At 50.9% G+C, this 16,954-nt stretch overlaps 1 protein-coding gene across 3 annotated transcripts in view; it reads right to left on the bottom strand.

Annotated features, from left to right (window-relative positions):
- Positions 1–11,616: 11,616 nt before the first annotated feature.
- The window catches only part of HIPK2 (homeodomain interacting protein kinase 2), a 177,921-nt gene continuing 172,583 nt past the window's right edge, over positions 11,617–16,954 (bottom strand). For 2 of the 3 annotated variants that reach the window (XM_047095654.1, XM_047095655.1), the window contains exons 14-15: positions 13,527–13,684; positions 11,618–12,142 (exon numbers count right to left, since the gene is read on the bottom strand). In XM_047095654.1, coding sequence (XP_046951610.1) covers positions 11,672–12,142; positions 13,527–13,684 — 629 coding nt within the window. In that variant the 3' untranslated portion in view covers positions 11,618–11,671. Of the gene's footprint in view, positions 12,143–13,526; positions 13,685–16,954 lie in introns of all 3 variants that reach the window. The other variant, XM_047095656.1, reaches the window with a different exon arrangement.

Here is a 16,954-nt window from a genome sequence, read left to right on the forward strand (position 1 = left end):
AGGGCTAAGGGCAGGGGGAGTGGGGTTTTACTGTTTAATAGGTACAGAGCTTCTGTTTGGCTTGATGAAAGTTCTAGAAATAGCTAGTGGTGATGACTGCCCAACAGATGAGGTTGAAATGGACTCAAGGCCCTCCCTCTAAAGCCATCCCCAGGCATCCTGGCAAACCGTGGGTGCAGTGGCGGGTTATGAACGCGTTCAAGGGGTATGAAGTAGTTTCTGAAGGGCTAAATAACTTCCAAAAGATGTTGCTTGTGACAGTAAGCTCTTTAGTCTTATAGTTCTAGAATAAATAAGCAAGGCAGGCCAAGTGTACAGTGATTCCAAACAGTTTAATGTAATTCCAAGACAAAGTGTGATTACATTTCTACACATATACAATATGCATATGTGAGTTTACAAATTTTAATTAATAACTCGTTTCACCTCAGAGACCGAAAAAATGATCAAAAAGAAACTGTGAGTAACAAGCTATAACATAGTTCACCACAACGGGACCCCCCTTTCTCACCCTACAGTTAGTAATATTACAATTAAAATAACTATATTCTTCTATAATTTTTTTCTGTTAAAATCATCTCATAAATTTACAATGCTATTATTAGTTTCCAAGACTAATATAAATTCACTCCATTTTTCTACAACGAAAATGATTATTAATTTAGAAGCACACGACATCATGATGAAAAACACAAGCATTTTTAGTAGCAAGGACTTGATCAGTTAAGAATTATTTTTCTTGTAAAACATTCTAAAGCCAAGTAAAATATCCATTCTTATAACATACCTATAATATGAGACTAAGGAATAGGTTACATATAGGTCTACAACACATTGGTTTGTTTTTTTTTTAAAAAAAGTAGACATTTATAAATAAAAAAAGAAAAGAGGGACAATTCACATAGGAAAAAGAGGTACACGAGAAAATACTGTTGCACGCAATAATTTTCACAAAGATTAACATGGATTAACACTTTTCATTACAGAAACCGTACAGTGAAGGAACACAACAGACCGGGGCTTTCGTAGGGCTATTGAGCTGAGATGACCTGGTGGAGGAAGGTGGAGGCAAGGTGACCTTGGGGAGGGAGCCATGTTCCTTGGACTGGTGACCAATCATCACCGGGTCTCCTCTTCCCGGCTCTCATTCTGGGGACTGAGTCTTTCTATCCCGTGTCCGGAATTCATGGGCAGTTGGAAGGTAAACGTGTCTACAGATCTGTTCTCTTTCCACCCTAATGGATCCCACTTTCAGAAACGTGATATAGTATCAGAGGCTGCAGCTCAATATGTGTGGTCAAAGCAAAATGGGATGGAAAATTCCAGTCATTCTGATTTGCTGCCCCCCCACCCCCTCACTCATCCATCTATGCCCTGGAGGCTGGGGACCCACAGAGAGCAGTAGCACCCTTCAGGGCCGCCTGCCTCCGCTGCGGCGAGGCGGGTGACAGGCACCCGGCGCCATGCCTCGGGCCCACTCAGGGAAGGTGCGGCCTGGGGCTGGCCCCGGCTCGTCTACGCTGCCGATGCTGCCTGACTTCTGACAGCTCCTTTTCCCCCTCATCGGTAAAGCTATACTTCTCCTATCAGAAATTTGGTTTGATATATATATACACTAACATATATATCAACATCTATATCTATACAGTGATTCTACTAAACTAGAAAGCCTGCCGCCCCAAAGTAGGACTTCCTGGGCTACTTCATTTGGTTAAAAAACGCACACAAACAGGATGGAGATGCTTTGGGGGCCAGAAATGATTGTGCCCTGGAAAAGCCACGGAAGACAGCTTTAAACGAGCAGTAACACAAAAGCGAGAGGGAGGGTGACGGGGCGGCGAGAGACCCCGAGACGGAGGGGGCGCCCACTGGGTGGGGGTGGGGGTGGGGGGGTGTCTGCTTGGAAGTGAGGAGAGGCGAGGGGGGTGGGGGATGCTTCATGTTCCATTCAGAAGTCACGGAAAAGCTACAAAGGATGGGCATGGTCAAGTCACTTTCCACTTCCCAAGTTCTTCCTTATAACCTGAGCCGAAAACTATTAAAATCATCATAATAATATTAATAATAATGAGCAATCCATTGCCCCTTCAACCAAGCGGGTGAACATCTGACAGGGAGGTGAGACCACCGCTCGCGAGGCCAAGGGGGTGCTTCTCCCTGGCTCTTGAGAGCGTCCTGGGGGTCCGGGGTGCCCGGGTGTGGGGCTGTGGTGGCAGCAAGGTGGAGGCTGAGGTGGCCACGGAGACACCGACCCCACGCAAGAAGTGAGGAGGCAGTTCCAGGAGAGATTTGTGTGGACAGCGGTGGAAAGGAAACTAGAGAGAGCAATAGTCTTTTTTTTTTTTTTTCAGATTACAGCATATTCGCTTGTTTTTCTTTTTTAAAGCTAAATTCGATGCTTCTAGTTTTTAAACACATGGCTAAGCCCCAGAGACAATGACATAAAGTCAATTTGGTTAGTTAAAGCAAAGGCAGAAACCAAACAGAGGAAAAGCAGAAGGGTAAGTAGGAAGGGCGAGATAAAGAGTATTTTACCCTAACATTTGTAACGAGAACATACTGTCCACAGAGTTCACAGGGAAAACACACACCAACGGTTCCCTGGTCCCGGGTGTTTTTCAAGGTCTTCTCTGCTAACGGAATGCCCTTTGTCACAGCGGGTCCTCTGCGCTTCGGTTGTGGTACGAGGAAACAAGAAACGAACCCAAACTCTTAGGGGAACCAGCACTTTCTAGCCTGTTCCTGTAAGACAGTGGGGCCCACTCTCTGAAGCGTCCCAAGGAAGATCGCTACTCCCAGGGGCTCTTTGCCCCACTCCCCTCCCCCAGCTGCCCCTAGGTCCCCCGGCCCCCCCTGCCCTGCTCAGCAGCAACTTACACAATCTCTAGGAAGCAATCTAGCTCCCCCGCTCCCACTGGCCTAGGCTTCAACTCTAACTTTGACAGAGTAAAAAGTAAACACATCCTTTTGTGTTTATTTTGCTTTAAAGGAGAAAAGGAATTAATGACAGCAGATATATGGAAAACCCGGCCGTTGAGTATGGCGTAGGGGTGTATGACTCCCCCGCGGCAAAACACCGATCAAAGTATTGCCGGGGGGGGGGGCGGGGGGAGGGCAGAAATAGCAGCTGTACCTCCAGGGCCACCCGAAGCCCAGTGTCTTCTACTGCCTGGTGACTGGACGTCAGTGGATTGACAGAAATGAAACATTTAAATCAAGACAAAATCAGCGAACCAGGTATCTGTTCTGTCTGCCTCTTCCACGGTGTCAGAGAGAAGGCCTCTTTAGAGACAAGTGTTGATACAGCATGGCATGAGGTGTTCACATCTGGCCCAGGCTACGGACTCACCCCTTCCCACTCAGTCCCGAAACCCGTTCACAATCTCTCGCGTTCACGACCAGTAACGTGGAGGGAAATGTGTGTGTTGGGCTGCATAAGAGTACGGTTAGAAAACACCTGCCTTGGAGGGGCAGTCGCCGGGGTTTGAAGATGTCAGTTATAAACAGAAATTTTCTTTAAAAAGTACCAGTTTAAATGTAAACTATAAAACACTTTAGCTATAAAACGTAGCCAGAAATATGATTAAGTATCCACAGTCAATTACTTAGTCTACGCATTTAAAGTGTGGCTCTCTCGAGATCTTAGAAGGCTAACAGCATTTTACAGTAGCTAAAAACATATATACTCAACATGTGCATTGGAATATCACATTTCATTACAACACACAGAGAATAGTCTCTTCCTTGGTTTAGTTTTTGTTGTAAAGATCAGCTATTTTCAGAATTCACTTAAGCAACAATGACCAGGGTGTGCATTAATCATTATCTGCAGCCCACACAGAGTTCATAGTCTTTGAAATCCCAAGATCAAGCTGGCTACATGATTTCAAAAAAGGCTAAAACCAGGATGAATGCCCACAGTTGAGGTAATTATTGCCATTAGGTCACAGTTTGTGTAAGGTAATGCATCTAAAACCTTCTTTAAAAAAAATCTTTAGGTGTTCTGTCAGAATTCCAGAATACCTATTGAAACCAACCAGGATCTTAAATGCTGATTAGTTGGGTTTGCTTCCAATGGAGTTAAAGTTCTAGAAGGTTCTAGAACTTGTGTAAACTACCTAAGAATTGAGGCAAACAAGCCTGGAGCCAGTCAATAAAGAAGTTTTTTTTTTTTTTTTAAATAAAAAAGAAACAAAAAAAACCCACCCCAAACAACTGAGGAGATGTTTCATAACAAAGGATAACAGGTTCCTAAAAAATTAAAAATCTCGTCCTAAAGCATTTCTAAATTCTCGTCAGCTTTCAACCAAATTAAAAATGCTTCAGTGTTACTGTGAATCTCATACTGCGGCAAGAGACTCTGCTTCCTTATATCCTAAAAGTTGGCTGATTTTTCTGTTTACACAACTGTTCCTTCTACTTCTGTGAGAAAGCTATCTCAAAAGAAACCCTTATTTGGTTCCTCTTTCCAAGAGTCATCTTGTTTTTCTCCTCCCCCCCCCCTTTTCTTTTGTTTACACAAAGAAAAAAAGTTCCTGGACACCAGACCCACACACGGTATTTACACATTTGGTGTGAATCCTGCATCTGGTTCTACCCAGAGCTGACAAGTGGATCGATTTATAGAGACCAGAATTGTCATGATATTTATCAGTGCAGTAAAAAATAGCATTTTAAAAAAAATATATACCTTTAGTATTGCCTTTCTAGAATTAACTATAAGCAAGAAAAAATTATTATTTTTTTTTAAAAGAAGAAAAGAACACTTTTTTCTTCACTCGTAAGAGTTTGTTGTAGCAGCACTACTAAAGCTAGTTGGTACGCTGGAAAGGAATCTAAAATGACTTCTACTATGAATCCAAAGAAACTCCCCTAAGACTTTCTCTAAAAGTCAAACGCACTCTGCCCCTTCTGCTTGCATCCAGGTCACGGCTCCCTCTTCATTCAGAACTTCTGGGGATGGCGCGGGGTGACGCTCCTTCGAGGTTTTCTCTGCGCACACACACCGGAGGTGGCGGAGGCTGGCGGCCGCGGGCCCGGTTTTGGACCTGGGCCGACCCCGGGGGCCAGGCCCGGCTCCCTCACTGGCCGTGTAGCCCTGGGCACGCTGCCAGCTCTCCAAGCCGGGTGCCTCATCTGTAAAGGGGTTAATGGTGCCCCTTTCTGAGCACTGTGGTAAGACTAAATGACTCGAGATGACTGGTGAGCAAGTTTTAGCACAGTGTTTGGCACACAGCGAACAGAAGTGCCGTCAAATGGTTCCTCGGAAAACACGAAGCCACTCATTGCTGTTAATTAAAAAAAGCGAAATGAAACGGTAGCTCAGTGAAGTCCCGAATAACAAAAATTTCACTAGAAACGTGGAGATTTTGGACCACCATTCTATTTCCTTTTTTTGACACGTGTCACTTTCTCAGAGCATCGGCTTCCTCCTCTGCGAGTGGGGCGGCGGCGAGGGTTCCAAGAGGTGAGCGGGTACAGGGCTTGGCGTGGGGCCTGGAGGACTGAAAGCATTCAGCAAATGCTGGCTGTTGCTTCCTTGAGGGACACTGTGAGTTTTAACAAACGGGAGGGAGTCAACAGAATGTTCTATCGCTGCGGTCTAGATTAGGGGCCCTCAACGACTTGCGGGGAGTCGAGCCGGGGGAATGTAGGAGGATCTCTGAGGAAGCGCACTCTGCAGGAGGGTCACTTCTCGGTACTGCTCACTGAGTCTGAAAGGAGCGACTGGCCGGGAGCTGGCCCTCTGGAACTTCTGGGAGCCGCGAGAAAGATGTGAGGGCCTTCCACTAGCTTGGGCCACTCTAGCGAGCATCGGTGCCAGAAGCCTTCAGAAGTTTCTATTGCGTTTAAATGTCTTTCCGCCATCTTCAGCTCTCTAGTAGCCCAACTGAGATTCGACTGAGTCTAGTCTGTGCAGAGTAGAAGTGAGAGTCCTAAGGCATCCAAGTGGAAAAGTACTGACACCCCAAGAGCAGCTCCAGCGTGCGTGGGACCTCCCCGCCCCCCCCACCCCCGATGCAGCTCAGCTTCCCCGTGGAGGGTCCGCTCCGGTCTGTACCCGTGGTGACATGACATCAGTTAAGCCCACGTATTTGTGAGGCGCCTCCAGGTTGCCAACAGCAGCAGCATTTAGGGTTACTAATCTCCACTCCCCTTAAAAGATGAATACAGTTTGAAATGGACGCAATAAAAAAAGAATACAAGTCAGGAGACGGGAAAGAGAAAGACAAATGGAATTGCATCGCTAATGATGTCGTTATTGCCCGGAAAGGAAAGAGAGGGATGCCATTTTGTCCCTGTCTGGAGGTGTCTTTGAGAAGGGTTCTTTGGCTAAAAAAGGGAACATTTCACCTTCCTTTCCAGTTTGGTAAGGACATCTCTGGCCTGCTGAATTTTTGAGGCTTCCCCATCTGAAACCTGCCAGACATGTCGGAAAGAACGGCACGGAAAGTGCTTCCGGGGCTGGAATGTTTCCTGGCAAAATGGCTCACGCCGGCGTCGTGCAATCGCAGGCCAGGCCTGCGGAAAAGAGTCCTCGCCTCCCTGTTGAATTCCCTCTGCTACGTGCGGGCGCCTAGTGATCTTCTGGTTTCTGTTCCCTGTCCCAGCAGCTGCTGGGCAGGCCAGCAGGGGCCCCACGCCCCACCCGGGCCCCAGCACCAGAGGGCCTGGGGTGAAAGCTGGGGCCGGCTCACGGACACCTCGTTTCACCAACCACAGCCCATCAGCAGTAGCTCCTTAAGCCTCCTCATCTCCTTCCTCCAGTTTCCAAGAAAGTCTGCTCCACTCACTCACACGCACTCACACAACCGAAATCCTCCACCACACGCTTGTTCACAAATGAGTGTCTGCCCTTCCAAAGATCTGGTCAAGGGAAATCAGCCTGTTAGCAGCTGTGCTAATCTCACCTTCCCTTCCTTACGTCCAACAATCTGGTGTCTGGGCGGGTTGAGTCTTCCAGGGTGAAGAGGGCAAGGCCAGCTGGCTCCCCCAGCCTGCAAGCCACTCACCGCCAGTAAGGCCAGAATGCAGATACAGTCCAGGAGACAACCGTCGGGTTTGCCTCGACCCTTCCTTTCCCTCTGAATTCCATCAACCGCCATGTACCGCTTCACAGTATTAATTGGCATCGAGCCTCAGACTCTCCCACCCGTCGGCCTGCTCACCCCTTCCCTTGGAAACAGCCAAAACGTCATCAAAGAGGCACTAAGCACAAGAAGCATTATCCACCTGTCCTTCCCGAGGCTGCAATTAGATGGTTCTCCTTGACCTGTCCTTTTGCATTTTTCCCCCTTCGTCTTTGCTATGCTTCTTTATTTTGAGCCAGTGAAGAAAAGATGATGCTCTAGGTTATTTGTGGTCGAAACAAGGCTGAGGTTGGCATCCCTTTACTTGGGAGCTTGGTCCTAGGGACGGGCAGGCTTTCAGTCACCCGACTGGCCAGGGTGACTCAGAGCCGAAGGACGGGCCAGGAGGTCCGGGCAAGTGCTAAGGAGCGCACAAGGAGTGGGGCCTCTCCCACTGGGGTCTTCTGGTCCCACAGCTCTGTGCTTGGGACTAGAGGGGGGGGGGGAAACGAGGGGAGTATGCGCTCGTGTTTGCCGAGCGCCTGCAGGGCTGGGTACCGCCCCGCAGTGCCCTTCGTCATAATCTTCCGCAAAACCGGCATTTCAACCCCAAGTCTATAGTTTCTGGGTTTGGTGGGCAGTCTGTGGGCACCTCAAGCCGATCAAAGAAAGCCCATCACGCACAGGGCAGAGCGCACTGAGGGGATGGCCGTGAGGCCCCACTGTGCCCCTCCGCTGGCCAATGCTTTCAGGTGGGGCTGCGCCCACAATGTCGAGGGGCTGCTTGCCGTCGCCAGCGCTCCTCTGGCCTCTGACCATCCCTCTACCTTTTTTTTGGCTCCTAGTTCTGTCCCTAGAATTGCGTGCTGAGAAGAGGTACTTGGGGGAGGGAGGGGGGGAGACGGGAGAAATGGGCAGTGTGGTGAGTGAGCGGAAGGCAGGGAAGTGGGGCTGAAACTTCCCAGGGGAAGGTGCCACCTGCCTAGCACCCTTATGTCAGCTCATTCCATTCAGTGGCTTCTGGGAGGGGACAACCGTCTCTGCACTGAAGGAGACAGGCCACACTCCTGGTGCGCTGAGGGGAAAGGGAAGGACATCTGGTCAGCTCTAGGCAGAGGGGCTTTCTTTTGCGTGACAGGTAAGCATCAGATGCGAGGCAGGCCAAGAATGTAGTCAGCAGATTCCAGAAGCACAGGAGAGCACAGAGGACGTGGGGAAAAACCACAGCTAAGAGTCCGGCCCAGGAGATGTCACCTCAGAACTCTTCCCAGGCCACTGAGAATCTAGACGGTGACCATGTTGTCAAGAGTCCCATCTGGCCTGCACAGAGACAAGGCCTTGATTCTTCTTCAAACTTTTGTTCTGTGGTCGATCTTTCTTGACGGCTCTTTGTGAACTAGAGATGACAAAAACAGTTTTCCTAATTCCTGTGTCTTTCCTTTTTATTTTTGTTTTTTTTTTTTGTTTTTTTTTTTTGTCTAACAAAACTGGACATCCATATGTCCTTCCTGCCTACTCAGAGACTCACAGATATAATAAAATAAGTTTAAATATTAAAGAGAAAACACAAAGATACTGGGAATAAATGTGCATTTAAAACCCCAGCTAAAATATCAACATGATGAAAACGATAATAATTACAATGGTAATAACCAAAATAATTAGTACAATAATATTATCTTTATGAGCAGCATGGAACTTTCATTCCTGATCTGGAAGAAAAGAAAGAAAATGTCAGGTGAAAGAGTAAGAGACTTCCAACGTAAGTAGACGAAACGAGCTTCTTTAAAATGGAAGGCTATGTTGTCTTTGCCCCTAAGAGATCAGATCTAGGAAGGGCTGGAAGTCGACTGTGCAAGGGGATCAGGATGTGACCCAGCAAGGCAAAGAGAGTCTCATCTGCAGCCAAGACTTCTGTCCCTGGTCATGAGGAAATGTTCTGGGGCTCTGCTGCACGTCAGGAGCAGGCGGACTTTCCAGGCCGGCGTGGCCCTGGCTCCCATTTCCCCCGCTCTCTCCGGACTGGCCATTTTCCCTGTGGTCTCTGACAGAGAGCACTTCCTCACTTCTGGGTAAAGAGTATCGATCGGCCGATCGGTTGGTGGTTCCACAAGGAGAGGGTCTTGTCCTGGGCTTGCCTGCTGGGGACATGGGAGCTGCCTGCGTGCCTCCAGTGGGCCGTGGGGTCCTTCCTTCCAGCCTAAGGCCTGGACTAAGTGGGTTCCAGTTCGGGGACCTATTTCTTTGTTAGATGAGCAGAATTTATGGTTGGGGAGGGGGAGTTTCCAGAGTTATTTTACATTTCACAGCTAACAGCTAAGGTAGTGGCTTGGCTTCATGACTGAATCAGGCTGGATAAGCACTATAAAACCACTGTTCACAGTAGATGGTTAGGGGAGACTGTGGAGGGGGGCGGGGAGCGTGAGGATGAACTGACAAAACCAGGAGCCATCTCTTTGCACCTTGGAAACTTGGCTTTGGGATCGGTTAGGATTCAGCATCGAGAATCAGACAATTAGGACCACCCTTCCGAGCCCCATCTGTGACCAGACAGAGTCTCCCAACATTCACGTATTCAAGAATAATTTGCTATGAATGGAGCTCTCCCTACTCCCCCCCACCCCCACCCCCTGCAGTGTTCAAAGCCTGAGAAAACTTCCAGAATGTATCAAAGGTGCAAAGAGGGCAAAGGGCAAATTTCTTTGGAAACTTAAGTGCCCGTGGGAGTGTTCCAAAGTGCAGTGTAAGACCCCCTCGTGACCCTCCTAAATGTCCCTCCGACCTTCTGCCCACCAGACCCCTCTAAAAACCAAAGCCAAAGTCGAGTCTTGGGTAGGCCTGGTAATGTGAGGAAAGATTCAGCAGCAAACAAAGGTTGATGGTTGTCTACAGAGGGAGGGATCTGGCAGAATCGTGAGAGCAAAACACAGCTGGTGGAACCAGAGAGAGGGGCAGGGCCGTGCATGAACATGGGGTGGGTCTGAGAGCCTGGGGCTGGGTACCAGGCCTCCTCTCCTCTGTCCCTTTCATATTAGGAAGGAGGTAGCCGCCAGGCAAGGCCAACATTTCCACAAACACAGCTGGGAGCTCTGCTCCCACAGCACTAGAGCCAGCCCCACTGGTGGACTGAAGGCAGAGTGGGGAGAAGGTGCAGGGTGGGGAGTCTCTCTTGTTCTTTGTCTCCAAGATAAAAGTCAAATGTGTCCACCCGCCATCCATCTCCCACGTCTCTCTCAAGATCCACGGGTGCCCCCCCGCTCCTGCCAGCTCCCTGATGCCCCTCTGTTAGCAAACAGCTCAAAAAAGACAACAGGTATTAAAATAAAGTTAAAACTCAAAACAAAACAAAACAAAACAAGGAAAGACCAGAGTAAAATCTACAACAGCACAAGAGAAGAGCTGAGGTGATGTGACTCGCCTCAGTCAGCTTCTTGGAGTACCATGGAAATCAACCCTCACACCGCGTCTGTCGGTCGGTAAGGCACTAGGAGGGAACGGTGTAAAATCAAGGATGCGAGAACCGTGATGGCGGCGCCGAGGGACACACAGGGAGGGTGGCATCCACGCTCACACCCACACACACTCATTCGTGCTCACACACCTGGACCACCACACTGGTTACATGCCTATGTTATACCACTTTTTTTTTTTTTTTTTTTTTTTTGTGCAATTACATTGAGTAATAGTCTATTGGTATCATTGGAGTTGAACACAAAGTAGAAAACGGGTGTAGACTGCTACATTCTACTAGGGTGTCGGCGACGACCACTAGCCCTATGCTACGTGACTAGGGATTGATTCAAAGAGAAAATAAATCTTCAGGAAAGAAAAAAAACCCCTAAAGTTTGCAACACACATTATTAATGACAGCGGAGGAGTAACACTGCTTAGGGATTTATCCAGAGTGCTCAGGAAGAGAAAATGCGCCCTCTGCTAAGGGGTCTTCTGCCAGCCCTGGCCACCCCCCACTCCAGTCCTGACAAACGAGCCAGAACTGGGCTTTTGCCAACCCCACACCGACCCCCAGATATCAGCCTCCTCAGGCCATGGCCTGACCTTCTAGAGGGCTGCTGACCCTTTAGAGTTCTGGAAAAATCCCTAATTCTTATGTTCCATAATTAAAAATCTATTGGATTTCCACATCAGGTGTCCCTGACAGCAAATTCTTAAATGTCACTTGCCGCCATATGAAAATAATCTTTGAGAAGTTCATAGATAAAGTTCTTCAAAAACTGGGGCCCCCCATTTCCAGAATTTTCCGTCGCTCTCTTCTTCTCCTTTCCAGTTTGGTGCAGAATGGGTTCGTGAGCTGTGTTTTTTGTTACTGACGTTTTCTTTTTTTTCTTTTTCTTTTTTAAAATAAAAAGCATAGATTTCCCCCTCCTCAATCCCTTCTTTTTAAAAACGTTCTCTTCTCTGCTCTAAGTCCCCCCACCTCCTAGTTCAAGTTTCATCTGTGTCTGTCCCTGCCCCCTGCCCCCCCTGCCCCGTTGCATTGTTTGTGTGCCGCATCTTCAGTATAAAAAGCCCGGCTCCCATGTCACCCCTCCTCCCTCCTCCCCTCTGGCCATCCTCCCTCCCCTCCCCTCCCCTTCCAGTGTTTATATGTAAGGGTACTGGTTGACCTTGGCGGGGCTCAGTGGGTATCCAGTGTAGACGGTGGAGGCTGGAGAGGCGCTGATGTAGGTCTGGTGGGCAAACTGGGCTGGATACTGACTCGGGTGGATGGTGGGCGAGGGCAGGACCCGGGGGCCCATGCTCACGGGGACCTGATGGACGATGCTGGCCGGGTAGGCAGTGTGCTGCACGGTGTGCCGTGCTGAGCCTTGGGAGGCCACCAGATGGGCCACGGTGCCGGTGGAGCCCAAGGCCGCGGGCGCCGTGTAGGTGTAGAGGTGGGGCTGGGTGGGGAGGTGGGCTGCGGCGGCAGCTGCGGCCAGGTGGGGGTGCACAGTGCCGTGGCTGGGGCTGTTGTGCGGGAAGGAGTACGGGGCCTGAGCCATCGTGGGAGTGATGTAGGCCTGCTGCCGGCGGTGGCTCCCGGCGCGCTCTGCGGTGATGTGCTGCTGAGCCTGGAGGAGGAGAAGCACCAGGAGAGGGCTGCATTGGGGGCCAGACACGTGGGAGGAGAGGAAGGGGAGGAAGAGGAGGGGAGGGGGAGGATGAAGAGGAGGGGAAGAGAGCAAAGTGAGGAGGGGGAGGACGGTGCGGGAGGGAGGGGGAGGAGGGGGGGTTGGTGAGCAGGGGAGGGGGAGGAGGGGGGCGGGGAGGAGGGAGCGGGAGAAGGAGGGGGAGGTGGGCCGGGGGAGGAAGAGGGAGAAGTGGGAGGGAGAAGGGGGAGGAAGGGAGGAGGGGGAGAAGGGGGGGGAAGTAGGGAGGGAGGGGGAGGGAAAGAGAGAGAAGTGAGAAGGGGTAAGAGAGGAAGGGGAGGAAAGAGAGGTGGGGGTAGGGAGGAGGGGAGGGCGGAGGAGGAGGAGGAGGGAGGAGGGAGAGGGGAGGAGGCCAGAGCCATTGGAGTGACAGCAGGTGTCCCCCTTGCCACGTTAGCCTGGACTGACAAGGGGCTAGAATGGCCGTAAGATCAAGCCAGCTGAAAAGGTAACAGGAGACTGTGTCTCCTCAGAGCACATGGGTCCAGGAAGTGTCAAAGGAGCCCCTCCTTGAGTGACAAGTGCTTCCTCCCTCACTGTGAAATCCTGTTCTCTAAAATCCTAGGCTCTTGGAAACTCTGTTGTTTGAAGTTATGTTGGTATAAATCTCTTCCAGAGAGCCTGAGTCATGATGACACAGGGACGCAGCCTCAGGTTATCAAGTGCACCGCCTCGGATGAGGGGTTTCTGAACACAAACTCCCCCTTCACTGCACCTCCATGGTGTCTGAGGAAACAGGCCCCTGGGTCCACTTTGCAATTCAGACCTGACCTAGACCCTCTGCACCCAGGCTGGCTCCGTCCATGGAGACCCTGCTTCATTTATAATTCCACCTAAACGCCACCCACCCTCTCCAAATCCTCTCTTGCCCTCGGTTTGGGGTTTTCTGGGTGTGGTCTGGCCTCCCTCACTGCAATGAACAGCAAGCCCAACTCCGTCAGACTATCTCCCTGGAATCCTGGTCTGACTGGGTCAGGACACCGTGGCTTACCCTTCGCTAGGCTGAACTGGCAAGACGTGGGCCATCCTGTTGTTAAGCTTTGGCACCACATCACTAAGTGCTTTGTGACATCGGACAACTCATTTTACTTTGGGCTGGCTCTGTGTGACCCAGTCATACCAGCTCCCCCAGTGGTAACCCATGGCGGGAAGAAGTCAGAGGTCGCTCAGGATGCGTCCTGCCGCGAGGGGGCTGGGGCTCTGTGGGCGGGGTGAGGGGCCCCAGCGGTGACCTGCTACCGGGCTGGGGAACGGAGGGGATGGCACTGACGTGCTGGCTGCTGGGACAGGATCAGGAGGCACTCACCTGGCTGAGATTGAGAGGCTGCTGCTGCTGGAAATGCGGTCCCGGCCGCTGTTGCCGGTAGGCGATGGCTCCGGATGAGCTCCCTGAAGAGTGACCGCTGGTGGAGGTCACGTTGCTGGAGGACTTGGACTTGTAGGACGAGTGCTGGCCAGTGTTGACTGTGTGAGGAGGAGCGACAGGTCACAGAGGGATCACACGTCCTCCGCTGCCCAGAAGACCCTGCCCCTCCAGGAAACAACGGTGGTCTTCCGGGAAGGAATGGGTTCCCAAGACTGGCCCATCAAAGTCAGCCTCGTCTCCCCTGGACCCAGTTAAGAGTCTGCCCAGAGTCTGGACGGGCCGCTGGGCTTTGGCTCGCCCCAGGGGTTAGGAGCCCATCCCAGCTTGCTGGACTTTAGGATTCTCATCTGGTGACATGGAAAAGCACAAGGAAAGTGTAACGCAGGAAAGGAGGAGAGGTCTCTGTAGCTCTTCGTGCCCCATGGGGCTTGTCTGCTGAGATCCAGAGACACAGTGACAGATAAGCAGGGCACGGATAAACAAGCCTCAGAAAGAGGACCACACACGTCCTGAGGGAAAAACAACTCATGGTTGCTGGTGTGAACTAGGCGGGTATGAATGAAGATGCTAAGTATGAATGAAGCATCCACCAGGGAGCAGGCAGGCCCTTGCCGTAACTGGGTTGGATCAATTCCATTACAAATCTCAGGGTGGTGAAACCAAAGTCAAGGAGGAGATGGCTAGGGCCAGCAAGAGGGAACACCGAGTAACTGCTGAAGGAGAGAAACATGAAGAGTGAAGGTTTGGGACACCGGCAACTTGGGGATGGGAGACGGGGTGCGCACTGAAGTCCACGAGGAGCCTCCCTGCCCCACAGGCAGCAGAACGCCCTCCCCCCACCCCCACCCCCACCCCGGAGAGCGAGGGCTGCCTCACTGGGGAGGGAGGTGGTGGGTCCTACCAGGGACCCCCAGATCTGTGCATTGGCACCTGTGGGTCTTCTCCTCCCACCCACTGAATCAGAACCCCATGGGGAGGTGCCTGGGAATCTGTATTAGTAATAAGCGCCCCAGGAGAGGAGGCAGCCGGGCCCTGGCGTACGGAGCTATGCTAAAGCCAAACCCATTCAGACTCTCAAAGGCCTTCCAAAACCTGGGGGGTCGAGGGGTTTGGGGGACCCACTGCAGGGTAAGAGAAGGACGGCCGCAAATGTCGGCCATTGGCAGGGCCTGGTTTCTCCCCTTTGCTCAGCCACAGTGCTACTGTGGTGGGGCCAGAGTCCTTGCTGGTCAGTAGCAGGCCACAACTGTGCTTGCTGTGTGGGCCCCAGAGGTGGAGGCTGTCTCTCTGTCCCTACTTCCAACTTTCCGGGCACTGCGTGGTGATTATATTTGAAGGAAAACCCTGAGCTCGAGTTATCCGTAGCTTGAGTCTACAGTGAAGAGGTTAGAAGTTAGAAGTCCCTGCGGGGACAGGGAACGGGGGGCTGGGTCAGAGAAGGGGACCTCCAGATAAGGGGTGGGGTCTTGTGAGGGACCAAGACATTAAGATGGGGAGCCAGACTCCTGCAAGGTCCAGCCGCATGGCCTTGGTTGACTTAATTAATCTCTCGGTGCTTCCATTTTCGCATCCGGAAAACTGGGAGAATAATGGTAACTCTATAGGGTGGTCATGAGGTTCATATGAGTTAATGTACATAGAACGCTTAGTGTCTGTCATGTGTTAAGCTCTTAAATGCATTAGCTATTGTTAATATCTTTCTTATTGAGCCTTGTCTCCTGGCTAAAGCTGACGCTCAAGGAACAGGTGTCTCCTCCAAGCCGGGACAACCAAATCCTGTCTCCTGGAAATGGGAAGCTGCAAGCCTGGGAGTCACCGGGTCAGGCTGAGGCAGTGCTCCAGAAAGCAGGCGTTGGGCCTCCAACGGCCCAGGTCTTAGGAGTTCTGGCTCCTGCCCAGCCTGGGATGTAGTTGTTGAACTTTGCCTCAGCTCTCTTAATTCCTTCCAATACATCATGGGTCTGACGGCATAAGTATAGAGTTCACTCAGCTGCCTTCCAAAGGAGCCTTAACTAACCCAAGAGACCTGGGAAGGTTATGTGAGAAATCCCCAGGGCTCCTTCCTGAGCTCAGAACCACAGGAGGGGTACGTTCTGTGAGAAAACGGACTGCGGTCTGCACAGCATCTGTTGTGACTTGAGCCCAGGGAACACCTGGCTGGCTACAACCTGTTCACACCTTGGCCTCTGTGGGCCACCTGGGCACCAGGAAGCTGAAGAAGGCCGCCGTTCGGATTTTTCTGAGCCTAGGTATTTCTCAACACCACAGGCTGGGGACAAGCAGGCACCGGAATGAAGTTCCTTCTTGCCTCTTACCTGTCACTAGAAAGACTCTGCAGCATGTCCCCACAGGGGAAAATAAATCTCTCTTCGCAGTGGAAAGTTAGACCATGGGGTTCCCCGGAGACAGCAGCACTGGTTGCTTTAGAACCAGTAGTGTTACCGCGGGGAATGACCTCCCCCGCTCCAATCTTTTTTTTTTTTTTTTTTTTTTGGTGGGAAATATCCCTCAGAGACTCTCAGCTGTTCAGACAGCACACAGTCCTTGTGGAAAGACAGTGGGGTAAGACCTCTGAGCCGCCCCGCCGCCCGCAGGCACAGAGCGCGATGGGCCGAGGATGGAACCGGTTAATGTAACCCGAAAGGCGTGAAATGCGGCTCCACAGAGCTGTCCTCTCTTGCCTTGGTGGCTTCTCAAGACACACAACTGCTGTTACACTGGCAAAGCTGGCCCTCAGCCTCTTCACTCGTCTCCACCAGGGGTTGGACCAGGTGGTCTTAAAGTTTCAGTAACTCTCCTCAAAATTTTGTCACCTCCCATGGAATGGCACCAGCATCAAAGCCTGACAAAGCTCCAAGCTGGAAGATTTCTTTCTTTCTTTTTTTTTTTTAAACATCTTTCTTTCTTTCCTTATGTTTATTTTTGAGAGAGAGAGAGTGTATGTGTGTGCACACGCGCGTGCACGCGTGAGGGTAGGGGAGGGGCAGAGAGAGAGGGGGCACAGAGGATTTGAAACAGGCTCAGCACTGCCAGCAGAGGGCCTGATGCAGGGCTTGAACTCACGAACTGCGAGATCATGACCTGAGCTGAAGTTAGACGCTTAACTGACTGAGCCACCCAGGTGCCCCCATGCTGGAAGATTTCCAACCTGCGGAAATCTGGCCGCTCTCTCATGCATCCTTCATCTCGTTTTAAAAGGCCAAGAAACATTTAGCACCAGCCACCTTTAAAAACAAATGAATTCGTAGATGACCTCAAGAAGATCCGTCTTGAGCCATTATCCATCTTTTAAAGGGATCATTACTGTGACAGAGTCCCCCTGGGATGTCTCAGAACAGGGGTATACAACAGAGTATATAACAGAGTAA

The sequence above is a fragment of the Lynx rufus genome, unplaced genomic scaffold (genome assembly GCF_022079265.1).
Source record: "Lynx rufus isolate CCGP_SWC_20201006 ecotype Redwood Valley unplaced genomic scaffold, mLynRuf1.p SCAF_4, whole genome shotgun sequence".
Lineage (NCBI taxonomy): Eukaryota > Metazoa > Chordata > Mammalia > Carnivora > Felidae > Lynx > Lynx rufus.